The 15591-nt window shown below is 54.4% G+C and overlaps 1 protein-coding gene across 1 annotated transcript in view; it reads right to left on the minus strand.

The window, feature by feature from the left end:
• Nucleotides 1–322: 322 nt before the first annotated feature.
• Nucleotides 323–15591, minus strand: part of Ccdc187 (coiled-coil domain containing 187) — a 50444-nt gene continuing 35175 nt past the window's right edge. Inside the window, 20 exon segments of the mRNA XM_042055389.1 lie at nucleotides 323–507; nucleotides 545–656; nucleotides 658–698; nucleotides 701–727; nucleotides 786–1829; nucleotides 2314–2390; nucleotides 2816–2910; nucleotides 3267–3397; nucleotides 5305–5374; nucleotides 5581–5669; nucleotides 7306–7769; nucleotides 9612–9799; nucleotides 9907–10068; nucleotides 10447–10680; nucleotides 11300–11387; nucleotides 12467–12660; nucleotides 13133–13239; nucleotides 14531–14601; nucleotides 14723–14847; nucleotides 15323–15436. Coding sequence (XP_041911323.1) covers nucleotides 329–507; nucleotides 545–656; nucleotides 658–698; nucleotides 701–727; nucleotides 786–1829; nucleotides 2314–2390; nucleotides 2816–2910; nucleotides 3267–3397; nucleotides 5305–5374; nucleotides 5581–5669; nucleotides 7306–7769; nucleotides 9612–9799; nucleotides 9907–10068; nucleotides 10447–10680; nucleotides 11300–11387; nucleotides 12467–12660; nucleotides 13133–13239; nucleotides 14531–14601; nucleotides 14723–14847; nucleotides 15323–15436 — 3612 coding nt within the window. The 3' untranslated portion in view covers nucleotides 323–328.

Raw genomic sequence — 15591 nt, forward strand, 5'->3', positions numbered from 1 at the left:
AAATCCTGGAACATGGGCTGGTTCTCTGTCCAGCAGCTCTGGCCTTCTGTCTTTGCACTAGTGTGTTTAAGGGACTCAGCCTGGCCACTGACCACCGAGGGTGCTGGGCCTGAGGGCGGGCTTTCAGAGGGTCCAAACCAGGAGGGTGAAGATGTGGCTGCCTTTCTGTCTAAGAGGTGTTCTAGTCCTTGCTGGTGCTCTGCACCCTCAGAACACTGCACTGTTTCGCAGGGTCTACCCCGACTGCCTGAGGCCTCTGAAAGATTCTCTCTGGCCGCACCAGCCATGGGGATGGACTCAGGGCTGAGCTGACAGTCTTGGGGACATCTCAGGGGGCACCAACCACCCAATTACTCAAGGGAGGTATTGAACTTGAGTCATCCAGGCTACCACCGTGCCCAGATGCTTCCCAGGCAGTGCCTTGACTTCTGGGGACCCTGAAAAGGGCTTCCTCCAGAGCCTCCTCAGATAAGGAGGACATATCCTCAGCAGTAATGGATGTATCCTCTCCTAGGGTGTCCAGTGAGTCACCTGGAAATATGGCCTCCTCAGGCAGGGGTGGGAAATCTTCTCTGAGCTGGGGTTGGGCTCATTTATGCCACTCTTCGCTTGGGAGTTAGAGGAGGCGGAGGGAGATGAGCGTCCCTGTGGATGGATGGATGGAAGGTCCCCACTGCCATAAGATAGCTCCTCATCCACGGTGACAGTATTTCAGTCAAGAATCCTTCTACAAATGAGGGACTGGCTACTTCTGTGACAAGGGGAGCTTTGTCCTCAGAAGGAGCCTTCGGGGTCATGGTGGCCTAGGATCAGGCAGGCCTGTAGGGTCTTCTTTTGTATGGATGGACCAGTGTCAGCATCCTGTGGTTCCTTCTGGTGGCTGACAGAGGCCTCAGGAGGCATGTTTTCTTTACTGGGATCTGTTTGTTCCGAGGGGGACGTGTCCAAACAGAAGGCCAGTGGCAGAGTCGAGTCATTAGTAAAAGGGGTCTGATGTGGGAACACTGTGAAGGTGGCCACAGGAGATATCTGCTTGGTTTTCCCTGTATTCGATGTCCCAGTTGGGCTTCTACAGATTCTGGAAGCTTCTTGTTCCTCCCCAGATCTGGGGGAGGTATGAGCTGCATAGGACCCTCCACTGCCTTCTATGTCCAGGGAACCACGTGCAGGCAAGGAGCTCCCTGAAGGTGGCTCAACACCAGGGCTAGGGTCTTCAAGGTTCTCCTCATTGTTCTCATCCCAAATTTGGCTGGAGGACTCTGACAACTCGGACCCCAGTCTTGGAGAAGGGGCACGTGGGAATAACAATGGCCAGCCTGCCTGAAGTAAGTTGTACCCTGTCTCTAAGTCTCCTGCCACAGCTGCCTCCTTAGAGAAGCCACTCAGGAGTCTGGTCTCCCTGCCTTCCAGTTTTTGCAGGGTCACTGGACCTACATCCCCAGGAGCTCCCTCCAGCTGAGGAAGTCCCTGCTTGCCCCAGAAGGAAGGCAGGCCAGGTTCTTCCCAGGAATCATGAGCAGAAAGCTCCCTAGACCAGCTGGGGTCTGCATGCAGGGTATCATCAGCTTCCAAGCTAGACAGGGATGTGGAGCTGTTAGAAAGATGGACGAGGGTGGCCGTGGCTTTCTGGAACTCCTGGAGAGATGAACAGGAAAGGCTACTTGCTGAGTCCGCTGAGGGGGTGAGGGATAAGGCAGGGGCTTCCGAAGACCCTGAGCAGCTTCTAGAAGCAGACTCAGAACACGTGTCCAAGATGGCAGCAGGCTGGGATGGAGGGCTGTCTAGGTGCCAGGCAGGCTGTGCCTCCTCTTCGCTGGCCACAGGAGCTGCTGAGAGGAACTGAATTAGGGAGTGGCTCACAGTTGCCATACCCCACATAGTAGACTATCCCAGAAGCAGTCCCCAACCGAAAAGATGGTCCAACAGAATACACTAACAAGGGCGGCTGGTACAAGTTACAGTCCGTGCTAATGTGCTCAGTCCTTTGATAACCCCTAGGTAATTGTCCCAGCCCCTTCCCTACTTGTGGGTCATCATGTACCGATCCCTGAGTGTCTGGATTCAGCCTATACCACCTCAGCTGTTGCTAGATCTGGTGGTTGGCTCTGTTTGGCTTGTTTTGAAGTTTTAGACTCAGACTATAGCCCCTGGGGCGGGGCAGGGGTGGGGTCAGCAGGGTTCCCCCATCCCACCCCAGGCAGTATAGAAAAGCCTTACTTTGATCTAAGAACTGGTTTTGAATAGCCTCTAAGTGAAGACTTAAAGGTCTCTGGATAGTCCAGGGGTGGGGGTGAGGGTCCTAAAGATCCTCACCTGGGGAAGGAGCCTCCTGGTCAGCTTCCAGGTGGGTGGAGGGGATGTCTGGGTTCTCCTGTTGACAGGTTTCTCTCCTGCAAACACACGGTGAAGTCCTGGCACTAGGGAAGGAGTTTTGCCTTCCCATTGCCTTTGCCCCAGGGCTCACAGTCAGTGACCCCCATGACACACTCTTATGAACAACCCTGCCAATCACCCACCATTGGAAACAACCATTGCCACACAGGGTTACCTGGGAGGGGTATGGAGGGTGAGGGCAGTGGGAGTGTGTGTGTGAGGGGGTGGGGGACATCTGACTACCTTGATCCCCCAGCTGTGTTTTGGGCTTTCACTGGACAACAACTTTGATACCAAGAGGGAGTCAGAACCAGTGGCGAACAGCTGGGCCCAGTTCAGGAGGGATGGGGGTGGGGTCTAGGCACTAAGAGGTCCCAAATGCTGACCGAGACTGTCTCTCTCCACGCCTCGGTGCCTTCCTTACCCTACCCACGTTCCACACCTTTGCCGCTCTGACTTCCAGTGTGCCTCTTCCTGGGGTTCCCCCTTTGGGCTTCTGGAAACATCCAGGCCTTGACTTGTTCTCTTTTCACCCACCTGCAAGAAACACATTGGAAAAGTACAATACCCATTAGGGCCTCCCCCACCTCCACTGCTAGGGATCAAAGGCTGTGTGTACTTCCAGAGACAAAAGGGGTCCTTGAAGAGGGCCCCAAAGATCCCAATCATCAAACACCTCCTTCCACCCTGGGAAGACTTTCTGCTCAAGCGTTGAGTGTGAGGTGAAACCCATGAAAGCTGCAATTTGCAGAACCATATAGAGCATCTGGAATATCCTCTGAGCCCTCATCCCATGACAGCCTCGTGTGGCGTACGAGGCAGCCTCCGGAGGCCACACAGCAGGCCAATGCCCCCAGAGCCTGCTGACAGCACATGGCCACACCCTGACTCACTCTGGCTTCCTCGAGACAAGGACCATCTTCACTTAGGGACTGTCCACACGGTCCATGCGAGCTCCAAGCATGGCTGTCCATAGGCTGTCTCTCTACTACCCAGGCTGCACTGGACTTGGTCTGTAGGTCGCCTGTGGGACAAACAGACAGTGAATGCTGGCATGTACAGATCTCGGGGAGGGGGCATTGACTCCCAGGAAAAATATCTGAAAATTCAAAATGGATGCAAGACTGGACTGTGGCATTTGATTAGTGTGAGTACCTAAAAGATGTGATCATGTGTTCCCCAAATTGTCTTGTAAGATAGTTAGTGATATGAAGCCCTAGGGTGAAGTAAAGCACATAGAAAAATCATTTTATATTTAAATCCGGTTGGTGGCAAGAACTTGGGAGGCAGAGGCAGGCTGATCACTATGAGTTCCAGGCCAACCTGGTTTATATAGTGAGACCCTTGTCTCAGAAAACAAACAAGAACTGTACATCCCTCTTTCCCGCCTTTGGGGACCTCCCACAGGTGGCTGGGAACCCTTGCCAGGGCTGTTCCTCTCCTGTCTCAGCACTGTGCTGAGGCCCTTTAGCGCTGTGAGGGGCATGGGCACTCAGGCAAGGGTAGGCCTTAGACATGGCATGATCTTCCATAGCAATCTAAAAGACCAGCCAAGTGGGCACAAAGCAGGGCACAGCAGAGTCAGGCTAGACCTCTGTATTCCTAGATCTGAGTCCTGCCTAGACCATGGTAGACTTTTGGGATCCCGAGGCCCAAGGCCACTGGCCTATGGTACCCGAGCTATGTTGCCTTAAAACTCTCATCCAGAGCCTGGGACGGAGGCTGAGGTGGCAGGGTCATTGCAGGTAGGACCCTGGACTCTCTAATGGCCATACTGCGGTGCTCCCGAGAACCTTGCAGGAGCCATCTTCTGACTAGAGAGCAGCTAGCACCGGTCAGACAGGTGCATCCTGGATCATCACTAACAAGCTCACCATCATGGTCCAGGTGCTTCCAGTTCTCAGTCTCTTCTCCTGCAGGGTGGGTAATGAGTGTGCTCACCTCAAGAGACAACTGGCTCCCTGGGTGTGGTGTAAGTACTGGTTGGCTTCAGTACATGACAGCTAGCCTACACATGGCCACAGGGCAGAAGCCAGTGACGTGAACGGCGAGGGGCACCAGGCCTAACAAATGTCCGCAGAGCCCTGAACAACAGCCAACAGAGGTGTGGCTTCAGCAGACAGGAAGGCCATGGAAATGTCCTCTGTCCCCTGCTCACCTGTGAACCCCTGGGAAACCCCATCTGCCCCCACCCTCCTGGATAATCCTAATGCACTGGGAAGGGCTTGCTTCTTTCTATCCTAACTGACTTGGAATTCACTCTTTCCAGCCCCAGATGCAAAGAGTGCCTTGGTGCCGCACAGTCTGACAAGATTTGGCTTCTGAGGATCCATGCTGAGTAGTGGGTGGAGGGGTGGAGCTTCTGAACCTAGGGCTGCAATGGTGGGGGAACTCAGGTGGAATCAACTCACAGAGAGGCAGCCAAGCCGTGCCAGTCCTTCAATGTCAGCCCCAGGGCAACCCTCAGAGTGAGAAGTCGACTCTCCTACCCCCTGAAGATCAGGAGTTCTGCCCTCAGGGAGGCCTCAGGGCCAAGTGCATGGTTCAGACAGTAAAGAATCTGATATGGATACAACCTGTGTCCGCTAATGAGGATGCTTCTGGCGGTGCTGGTTTCTAAGCTCTTGGAAACATCTAGATAAACCAAGCTACAGCTGAAACAGCCAGACCAAGTATTGTCTTTAATGTCCCCAGAGGAGTAGCCAAGTCACCTCCCATAGGCAATGGAGTTGGCCAGTCTTCTAGCCATGAAAGAGTCTGTGGTCTCAGGAAGGGGCCATGAGCATCCGTCCTCTTCGGCTGTCCCTGGGGACCTCCCTGTCTCTGCTTGACCGCCGGACACCAGCCTTGGACAGGGTCCACTGGATGTGGGGGAAGCTCCTGGAAAGATCCACACAGGGATGGCCCACAGACAGTTTCCAGGGGCATTACCTGGAGGAGGCAGTTCCTTGGCCTCCTGTGGCTTCAGTTGAGAGACCGGGTTACCATCTTTCTCGATGACCTGTGTCAACAAGATAGAAGGAGAGACATGACAAGAGTCCAGGAGCCACCTGGGGACAGAACTCCAAGGACTGGGACGATCAGGGCCACCAGCACCAAGGGCGCTAGCTCATGGACACCCAGGATCAAGCTATAGACTGGGAGACTGGTACGGGAGGTGCCCCAAACCAGCAGGGCTGGGAGAGGGTCTTCCTGAGGGTTACATACAGGAAAGGCTGAGTGTTTCTCATGTTTGGAGTCCAGGGAGCTCAAGTGCAGCAGACCAGGGGGAGAGACATAAGGCTCTTTTCCAGACCCTGAAAAACACAATTCCTGGGGTCACTCACGCCGATCAGTCTGCGTAGAACCCCGGACTTAAGATTCACCACACGGCTTGCTGCTTTGGAGGCTAGATGAGGCTCTCTACTGCTTTCCCGTCTCTAAGAGCCAGAGTTCTATGTCGCCTAGGGCTCCCGCTGCTGCTTTCAACGCCCTCCCCTCCACACCTGCCTCATATTCCTGTCATAATGTTGTCTAGATCTCTGCCCCTGTGCCCAAACCTCTTCAGCATCACTGACCACAGTGTCTGCTAGTGTCTGGGGGTGGGTAGCTCCATCCTGTGTCCCCCAGACTGTGTGTTAAGTATTCTGGGGTCTAAAAACATTGTGCTCAACTCATAAGCTGCAAACCTGGGAACAAGACCTTATTTGTAAGAGGGCCTTTGCAGATAAAATTAAGAATCTCTAGGGGGCTGGAAAGATGGCTCAGTGGTTAAGAGCATTGCTTGCTCTTCCAAAGGTCCTGAGTTCAATTCCCGGCAACCACACGGTGGCTCACAATCATCTGTAATGAGGTTTGGTGCCCTCTTCTGGCCTGCAGATGTACACACAAACAGAATGTTGTATACAAAATAAATAAATATTTTTAAAAAAGAATCTCTAGACAAGCTCATCTTAGAGTCGGGCAGGTACTGACTCTAAAAGAAATGGGAGAGGAAATGGACATAGGAGAAAAGAGACAGGCCCAGGGAAACAGAGTCTGGAGACAACCTTAGATCTGGGGAACATTTGGAGCCAAAAGGAGCTAGAAGGACCTTGTCCTGGAGCCTTTGGAGGGAACATAAATTTTCCCCTTCTGGTCTCCAGAATGCGAGAGCACACATTTGCTGGAGTCATTCTGTTTGTGGAACTCTGTGTGGCAGCCTCCAAAAAGGGATGCAACATTAATCTCATCATAAGGAAGAGACTGAGGTCAGGGAGGGAGGAACATGGTGGGGGCAGAATGGGGCACAGGCCAAGTGGTCACACCAGCAGCCCGTGGACTGATGAAGGCAGAGAGTGCTGGAGGCAGCACCCTCATTTTCCTGGATTCTTCCTGGGGGGGGGGGAGAGCAAATCTACCAGGCGATGGCAAGATGGGGAGGGACAGCCAGGAATCATGTTAGACTGCGTCCTACTATGTTTCTGCCCTGAACCAGGAAAATGGACTCCCTTTATGCCAGGAAAGGGCATGCTCAGCCTCAGTCCTTGCCTGGCAGCAGGGGGACATGGCTCAGCCTCAGTCCTTGCCTGGCAGCAGGGGGACATGGCCAGGCCTTGATGCTCTAGCAGGTTTGTGTTCTGACAGCCCCAGGCCTGCAGTGATGGCCGGCCACATTAGCTCTGAGTAGCTGCTCCTGCCAGGAACCCTCTGCAGCAGGACAGCCTGCCTGGGCAGTTTCCTGTGACACCCCATGCTCTGTGTCTTTGAGGGTTGAGGGGTAGTCCAATGGGCACTCTGCTGCAACTCAGATGTGCCCAGGGAGGCCTGGGTAGCCCAGGTCCCACACTGGTCTGGTGGCCTGGTACGTAAGACTGTTTCGCCCCAAGCTTAATGTTCCCCCACAGAAGGCTGGCGCAGACAGATTGAGCAATTATCTGTTCTTGGCTGGTCACTGCCACTGCCCTGGACTACCTTGGCTGTCATGTCCACTCTCCACAGATGGGCTTTCAGTCCCCGGTGTGACATCTGCCCACTTCAGCCTCCAAGGCTGCAGGAGCTTATCTGCAGCTGAAGCTGTCTGGGGAGGTGCCACTTCCTTCTGCTCTGGAGAAAGGCTGTAGGACAGGACACACAGCAGACTAGATGTGAGTGGACCTCCAGCACTCCAGCCAGGGTGCCCATCCCTGACCACAAGACTCAGCAAATCCTTGTCCCTAGAACCACCTTGAGCTACATCCAGGGGCAACTGTGACCAGTGGCCAAGCAGAAGACAGGCTCCTGGTCCCTCTTCACTCAGCAGCTTCCCAAGCAGGGCCTGGGTCTTAGATGGAGCAGCTGCTATGGGACACGGATGGCGGCCTAGAAGCCTCTGATCCTTTTCCTTGTTGCCTGGGCCCACCATCATGTGGGTACCAGTCAGCCTGCCTCTTAGGGCCCTGGGGACACTCTAGAGGTTCAAAAAGAAAGGCTCTGCCTGGGGGCAGCTTCTGGGTCTGGCAGTTTCACCAGCATCAAGTGCTGTAGGTCCATTCATGGCCTGGAACAGGCATGCTATCCTGGCCCAGTCTGTACTCTGCGGACAAGGCGCAGAGAGGAGGGTCCAGAGCGACTGTTCTTGCCAAGGCTGTTGAGAGGTACCAGAGAAAGCTCTAGAAGATCCTCTCTCTTGCAGGCCAGCCTGAGGGAGGTGATTCATAGAGGTGGGCTCATTCCATCCCCAACCCCACCCTCAAGGTGGAGGGAGGAAGCCCAGGAACTAATCGCTAAGGCCTGGGTGGTGATAGACTTCCCAGGACTGGCAGTGGGTGCCTGGGGAAGAGGAGACTGCCAGGATGAGAACCATCTACAGATCATTCCGCCCTGACTGTGCTGCTTGGCAGGGTGGAGCAGAGTGTTTCCTGCTGCGGACTAGCACTTTAACTATGTACAGGCTGTTACGTTTGTTTACCCTGCGTCTGTTTAATGTTGTAAAGATATGCTGCTTTTCTCCGTGCTGCATCTGTTCATTTAAAGATGTGTTGCTTTGCCTACCTAAGGAACTTGATTACTTGATTGGTCTAATAAAAAGCTGAACTGCCAATAGCAAGGCAGTGGAGGGGTAGGAGGGGCTGGCAGACAGACGAGAGAGAGAGAGAGAGAGAGAGAGAGAGAGAGAGAGAGAGAGAGAGAGAGAGAGAGAGAGGGAGAGAGAGAGGGAGAGGGAGAGAGAGAGGGAGAGGGAGAGAGAGAGGGAGAGGGAGAGGGAGAGGGAGAGGGAGAGGGAGAGGGAGAGGGAGAGGGAGAGGGAGAGGGAGAGGGAGAGACCTGGGGCCAGCCAGGCAGCTGCCAGCCAGGAGGAAGCAGTGAAAGTAAGACATATAGAATGAAAGAAAGGTTTATTAAAAGCCCCAAGGCAAAACGTAGACGAAGAGAAGCAGGTTAAATTAAGTTCTAAGAGCTAGTTGGGATGAGCATAAGATAAGGCAAGCATTCATTAATAATATTTCTGTGTCCTGCTTTGTGGGCTGTGTGGTCTGAGAAAGCCTGCTAAGTTTCCTAGCATGGGGAAGCCAGAAAGGTCCTATGGGGGAAGGCCTGCTGCCTCCTTTCACCCATCTGTGGTCAAGGGACGCTCCTCGTGTCCCTCCTCTGAACACAAGCAGGAACCTCGCCCCCTTTTGCTGCAAATGGCCAGGCCTCAAAGAAAATTCCATCTGCTTTTGGCCACAGAACAACTCCTATAGCAGTCCCAGAGGCTTGGAGTGGTCACGCACATGCTCTCTGCTGCCCCAAGCCAGGCTGTCTGTGTGCTCTGTCACCCCTATGCCCCCACAGAAGTGCTCTAGGGAGCTCATGTGCCTATAATCCCTCAACCACAGAGCCAGTAACTGTGGCGGCTGTTTGATCTGTCCTGGAGTCAGGGCAGGTCGGGCCCTCCCGTACCCTTCCCACCCTCATCCTCTGGAGTTCAGGGCTTGGTCTTGTCCTCCCATGCCCTTCTCCCCCTTCCCCCCAATCCTCCTGGAGTTAGGGCAGGTCTGGTCCTCCCATGCCCTTCACCCCCCCATCTCCTGGAGGAGTTCAGGCAGGTCTGGTCCTCCCATGCCCTTTCCCCCATCCTCCTGGAGGAGTTAGGCAGGTCTGGTCCTCCCATGCCCCTTCTACACTCCCATCCTTCTGGGAGCAGCTGAGTGAAATGGAACCATGCAGCCAGGCAGAAGAAGCAAATTTACACGAAAGGCTTGTCACGGCATGTGCCAGGGCCCAGTCTCCCTCACTCCCACCCTCCCCCACCTCACTCTGAAACTTTCACAAGCAGTCTGAGAGTTCCTGGGGGTTGTGACTTGTGGGGGCTTCCAGGTCTGTGTTTCTCTGTTTCTGGACTTGTGTCAGAGACCCCTTCCCAGGCGACCTTGATGCTGGAGCTGGAACTCTGGGAAGAAAAGCACAGGGCAAGCCTGGGATGGCCACCTTCAGCTGGTGCCCTCTGCAGAGAAGCGGGGGGCAGGAGCACATGGCAGTGGCCACCACAGGACACCCTTAGCACTGTAGATGGAGTGGGCACCAGCTGGGACAAGCTGCCCCGTCCCTTACCAGGCCTATACGCCTGCTGATAGGTGCAGACAGAAGACAGAGCTTGCTTTTCTGCTCATAGTTGCCCAGAGGCATAGAGAACTCTAGAATCAGGTAGTCCAGAGCCCCCTCTCCTGAAGGTTGGCCTGTGGCAGGTGCTTCAGAGATGAGGCCACTGTCTTCCTGCTTACAGAGTTAGGGGAACACAGAGTGCCCAAAGGTCCCTTGCCCTCATCTGTATACCCTCTCATGCTCTTATCTGGGTGAGAGGAGCGGGGACTCAGCTCCACAGACACAGTGGATGCTTTGTCTGAGTGGCTGGCCTCTCCAGCACACCCTAGGCCTGCTAGGGACACAGAGGTCCCCATTGCTACCGCTGGCCCATCTGAGTGGTACCTGGCCTCCTTGAGCTAGATCATTACCCCTCCACCCCCACCCCCACCATGGCTCTCCCTCCTCCCACAAGGCCTTTCTCCCCCCTGGTCTATAATAACTGCCACAGCTTGGAAGTCGGCTCTATCTCCCACAGGGCGCCCAGCTAGGCATCTTCTCCCTCAGCACCATCATCCCTGCCCCCAGACCCTTTTCCACAAGAGCAGCGAGGTGGGACACAAAGGGACCAGGCGAAGACGCTGGGAGCGCCCACCTGCAGCAGCTGGGTCCGGGCCCTGGAGCTCCCTGCCGCAAGTGAGCCACGGACCTCTGCACATCGAGGATAGACTGCTGGTGCTGCAGAAGCTGCTTTCTGTCACGGTGCAGGGACGCGTACACCTTCTTCAGGTACTGGATTTCCCTCTGAAGTCGGAGGAGAAAATTTAAGTTAGGACCACCGGGGCAGGGAGGGGACGTCCAGGAGCCTCTGTCTCCCATGCTGCCTGACCCACCTCTCCCCCTCCCAAGCCTTTTGCCTGGCCCTCCCTGTTCAGCCTCTTAGCTTTTGCTCTCCTCTGGGTTTGGTCTGGGCAGGAGGGAACTCATGAAAGCCGGGGTACTCATGCACCAATCGACTTCCATATGGAGTCCTCTCTCCTCCTCCCTCCTCCCCTTCCTCCCCTCCCCCCAGGTGTTGGCTACTTGCCTTGTCTCTGTACCACGACTTTATTATAAAAGCCTCGCAAGACTTCGGAAACAGACACTGGTCTACAGTGGGAACTTCAAGTTCCCAGAGGCTAAGCGACTCGTCGCAGGCCACAGTTAGCAGGAGGTTAAGCTTGGTTTAGACTCAGGGACGTAAAGCCATGTGCCACTTAGATTTGCAGTCTGAACATGGGCTCTTCCAGGCTCCATACAGTTGTAAGCATTATTGGAGGGTGGCAAGAGTTCAAGGACGTTCTGTGACACAAGGGCATTCTGGTGCCCCCACTGGGAGGGCTGCAGGCCTGCTTCTGTGTGACCGTTCCTTGCCCGTGCCTACCCGTTCCTTCTCAAGCCTGCTGAGGGCTTGTTGTTGCTTTTCCCACAAAGTGGACTGTGCCGCTCCACGCCCCATGAGCCCCAGACACCTAGGGAAGGGAAAAAGCCACAGGCAGTCTTGAGTGTCTCTCCAGATTTGGAGATCCACAAAGCAGGACCAGACAGCTCCAGCAGCCAGGTACACCAGGAGCCCCAGGGGCCTCAGCCTGGGCTGTCACTTTTCCCTCCCAGCATGTTGATGACTATCTCATGGTCCAGGGTGTGAAGACCTGAGGTAACGGAGTCTCCCACCTGCAGACTACATCCAGGCAAGGGGTTCTCCACTGATACTAAGGACTAATCCACCCTCAGCATGTCATGCCCAGGGGGGTGGTGGGCTGTGAATAGAGGAACCCCCAGAGGCCTGCCTCAGCAAGGCCAGAGGATTCGGGATTCGTTTCATTTATATATGAAAGTCCTATGTATAAGAAATCACTCTAAGGAAAAAGTTTCTCGGTAGTCATAATAGCAAAACGTTGGCTACACAGAAAAGGTCTGTAATTAGAGACGGGCCAAGGGAATGCTGATGACCTGCAATGCCCATGTGCTGGCACGTATGTGGTGATGTGAGGCTTCCTGGCATGCAGCAGCATGTGAAGCCTAAGCCCCCAGCAACACTATGGAACACTCTGGAAATACCGCAGACACTACAGAGACAGGGACCATGGCTGTTCGTTTAGTCTTTTAAGGACACTTACTATCTTCCCTAAATTTCTCCAAATGCCTATCCCTGCCTGGATCACTGCAGCCATCTTTCTGTGTCTGTGTCTGTGTCTGTGTCTGTGTGAATGGGTGGGAGGGTGGGCACATGGACGGGGGTGTGCACATGGACGGGGGTGGGCACATGGACGGGGGTGTGCACATGGACGGGGTGGGCACATGGACGGGGGTGTGCACATGGACGGGGTGGGCACATGGACAGGGGTGGGCACATGGACGGGGTGGGCACATGGACGGGGGTGGGCACATGGACGGGGTGGGCACATGGACGGGGGTGGGCACATGGATGGGGTGGGCACATGGACGGGGTGGGCACATGGACGGGGGTGGGCACATGGACGGGGTGGGCACATGGACGGGGGTGGGCACATGGACGGGGTGGGCAGAACCAGCCACACATTGATCTCACCCTATCTGATGCTCCAGGCAGGCCAGCTCCGCACGGGCTTTTTCCTCCAGCGCCATCTCACGCAGTCGGAGAACTGCAGCCTGGTGCTGGGCACGCAGCTCTTCGTCTCTCAGACTCTGCTCCAGCATCGCAATAGTGAAGCGGTGGAAGGTTCTGGACCTTTCTGTTCCTGGCTCTGGTCTCTCTATGTTCCACTGCAGAGAGACAGACCAACCCAGTCTTGTCACTACTAGATCCTATCAAGGGCTGGGAGTGGTCCCAACTCTCAGGAAGATGCCACAGACTCCAAGAAGTCCTCCTTAAATGCCCACCAGCTTATCTCCCTTATATTGTTCCCTTCCTGGCAAGGCACCCCTTCCTGACTGTAAGCTCCCAGAGGGCAGGCAGGGTTCTCATCATCCTGGACTCACGCCCATCAACATTTGTTGATGCTCTGCAGGGTTTTAGCAAGGCAGGCCGGCCTATGCACTGCCCCGTCCAAAGCACCCTGTTGTCATGCAGGTCCTCAGCTATCACCCAGGGCTAGAGGAAGAGTTGGGGTAGCTACCAGCTGCAAGGATGGACAATGGGATGATGGGGTAACCCCCCCCCAGATCAGAGCCAGTGGGGACCCACTACCCACCACCAGTATCATATAGCCTTAATGTCATGTCCCATTTTTTGTACCTTGTAGTAGGTTCTGTCTGAAGGGAAGGACTTGGTTAGAGCCAGCTGGGAGGGGGATGGGTGCTGCTGCACCAGCTCGGAGAGAGAAAGCAGATCTTGGTGGGGTCCTGAGGGAACCATTAACATGTGCTTAAGGCCTTTCCTAAGGAGGGCCTCCCAAATGAAGTATGTCTGAGGCAAGAACATACTTCATGCGTCTACACACAACCTCTGACACACCAGATCTCAAGGCAATGCTGGAAGAAACTGGTGGCCTCTTGCTTCCTAAACTTGCTTCCTAAACTGAAACTCTGAAATGGAACCCACAATTGTACACAGGACCAGACCAAATACAAGGTTCTCAGAATAACAGCCCTTGCTCTCACACACAGAAGGAGAAACTGAGGCCAGAGGGGAAGAATGTCCTGAGAATAGCACTAAGTTGGCACAGGGACACACAGAGCCCAGACTCCCTGCTAACCCAGCTCCTTTGCTGCTGACCCCTGCCTACCACACTGCTATAGTGAGTTTCATAGAGTAGGTGCCCCTCACCTTCACCCTCTGAGACAGGGTTTGTCTGTGTAACATCCCTGGATGTCCTGGCATCTGTAGATCAGACTGGACTTGAACTCAAAAAGATCCGCCTACCTCTGTCTCCTGAGTGCTGGGATTAAAGGTGTGCGCCACCACATCCGGCATAATAATGCACATTTATAACCCCAGCACTTGGAAGGCAGAGGCAGGAGGGTCAGAAATTTAAGGTAATCTTCGGTTACAGTGAGTTCCAGGCCAGACTAGGAGACCCAAGGTGAGATGCAAGCATAGTATTCCCCTGCCCGCAAAACAAACAAACAAACAAACAAAAGCAACAACAAAAACAAAAAACCACAACTAAACTTACATACAAAGTGGACTCTAGGGCAAAGCACACTGCATAAGTGTCCCCATATCAAAAGGGTCAGTTCATCAAGAGCTCCTCAGAATCCTAAACGTTTACGTGCTATAGCACTAATCGAACTGCCCAGAGGTCTAGACAACCTTACAATCTGAAGGTTCCGTAGTGTGTCTCCCAGCCAAAAGCAGGTAGAAACAAAGAACATGAGGTAGATCTGAGCAATTCTGTCATCAACTGGTCTAACCTAGCATTGCAGAATGTTCCACCCAACAGAGAGCATGGCATATCCCAGCAAAAGTCCGAGTTTGGAGATCATCAAAAGTCTACAAATGTACTTTATGGCCACCAGAAATGAGCAGAGGGGCCAAGCTTTCCAGGGAAGTGGCCGTGTCAGGCTGAGGGGGTGAAGCTGTAGGCTGGCTTACCTAGCTCCTCGAGGCTCAAAGCTCATCTGGGAGGTTTTACAAGGTTCTTAGCCCTATTCTGCCCCTTACCTGCCAGTACACATCACACAGGACACTCACCTGCAGAAACTGCCCTTGCCTCCTCAGGATGCTTCAAGGACTCCGCGTCTCTATGTGGGAAGGGTGGGGATCTGAAGGGTCAGGAAACCACCAAAGGTCACTGTCATTGCCAGCACCTGAAACCTGAATTTAAGCCCGCCCTTGCCCTCCTCTACCCTGTGGAGTGGCGTCTGGTCCCAGCCTTGGCCTCACCTAGATCTGCTTGTCACTGTGTCGAGAGATGGTGTGCTCGGCTCTAGGCCACCACACATCTGCTGCTGTTCCAGCTTCAAAGTCTCTTCTGGCTTTTGCGGGACTAGGGGTTTCTCCATCTGCTTCTGCAAGGAAAGAGTCTGATGTTGCAGAGTGAGAGAGAGGTTTCACAGCCAGGCAGGCCAGGCTGGATCCCAGAATCCGGCATGAGAGGCATACTGGGGTTTGTATATCACACACACGACAGGTCATAAACTCTGAGCTCCAACAGAGACCTCGCTGCTCCGGACCTAACAGACCCCAGACTGGGATGAGTGGGAGGCAACAGCCCCTATCTGTGACCCAGGTCTGGAACCAGCCATGAGCACCCCAGTGTGGGTGTTCCCAGGACATTATTGGCCAAAGTTTCCGATCCCTTCAAACAAGTCCACGGCCCCCAATTCATGTGGCTCTGTGCCCCCTCCTAGACTAGTGATGCCTTTCGGTATCCATGCGATGGTACCCACTTTAGAAGGACCTCAGACTGGGTGGGGTGGGGTAGAAGGGACATTGGGAGGCGTAGCACACCAGCTAAAGCTACAGAAGGGGCATCCCACTGACCTTCAGCTGGTGTTTGAAGACAAGTTCATCTAGCGCCATCTGCGTCTCCCATACCTCCTGCTCTGCCCGCTGTCGCAGAAGGGCCAGCGCCTGCTCCTGCTTCTGCTGGTCCAGCTGTCATGAGAACGCATACCCCAGGGTTCACCTGTGCCTTGCTGGCGACATACTATGAGGATCGCCTTGGTAGATCCCATGCCTGGGCAGGGCCTGCCCCTCATAGCAAATGACTACTCTTTCTACCTGGGACTTCCCTAGCTGGGTTGAGTGCC

Source organism: Arvicola amphibius, chromosome 7, assembly GCF_903992535.2.
Source record: "Arvicola amphibius chromosome 7, mArvAmp1.2, whole genome shotgun sequence".
NCBI classification, from domain to species: Eukaryota; Metazoa; Chordata; class Mammalia; order Rodentia; family Cricetidae; genus Arvicola; species Arvicola amphibius.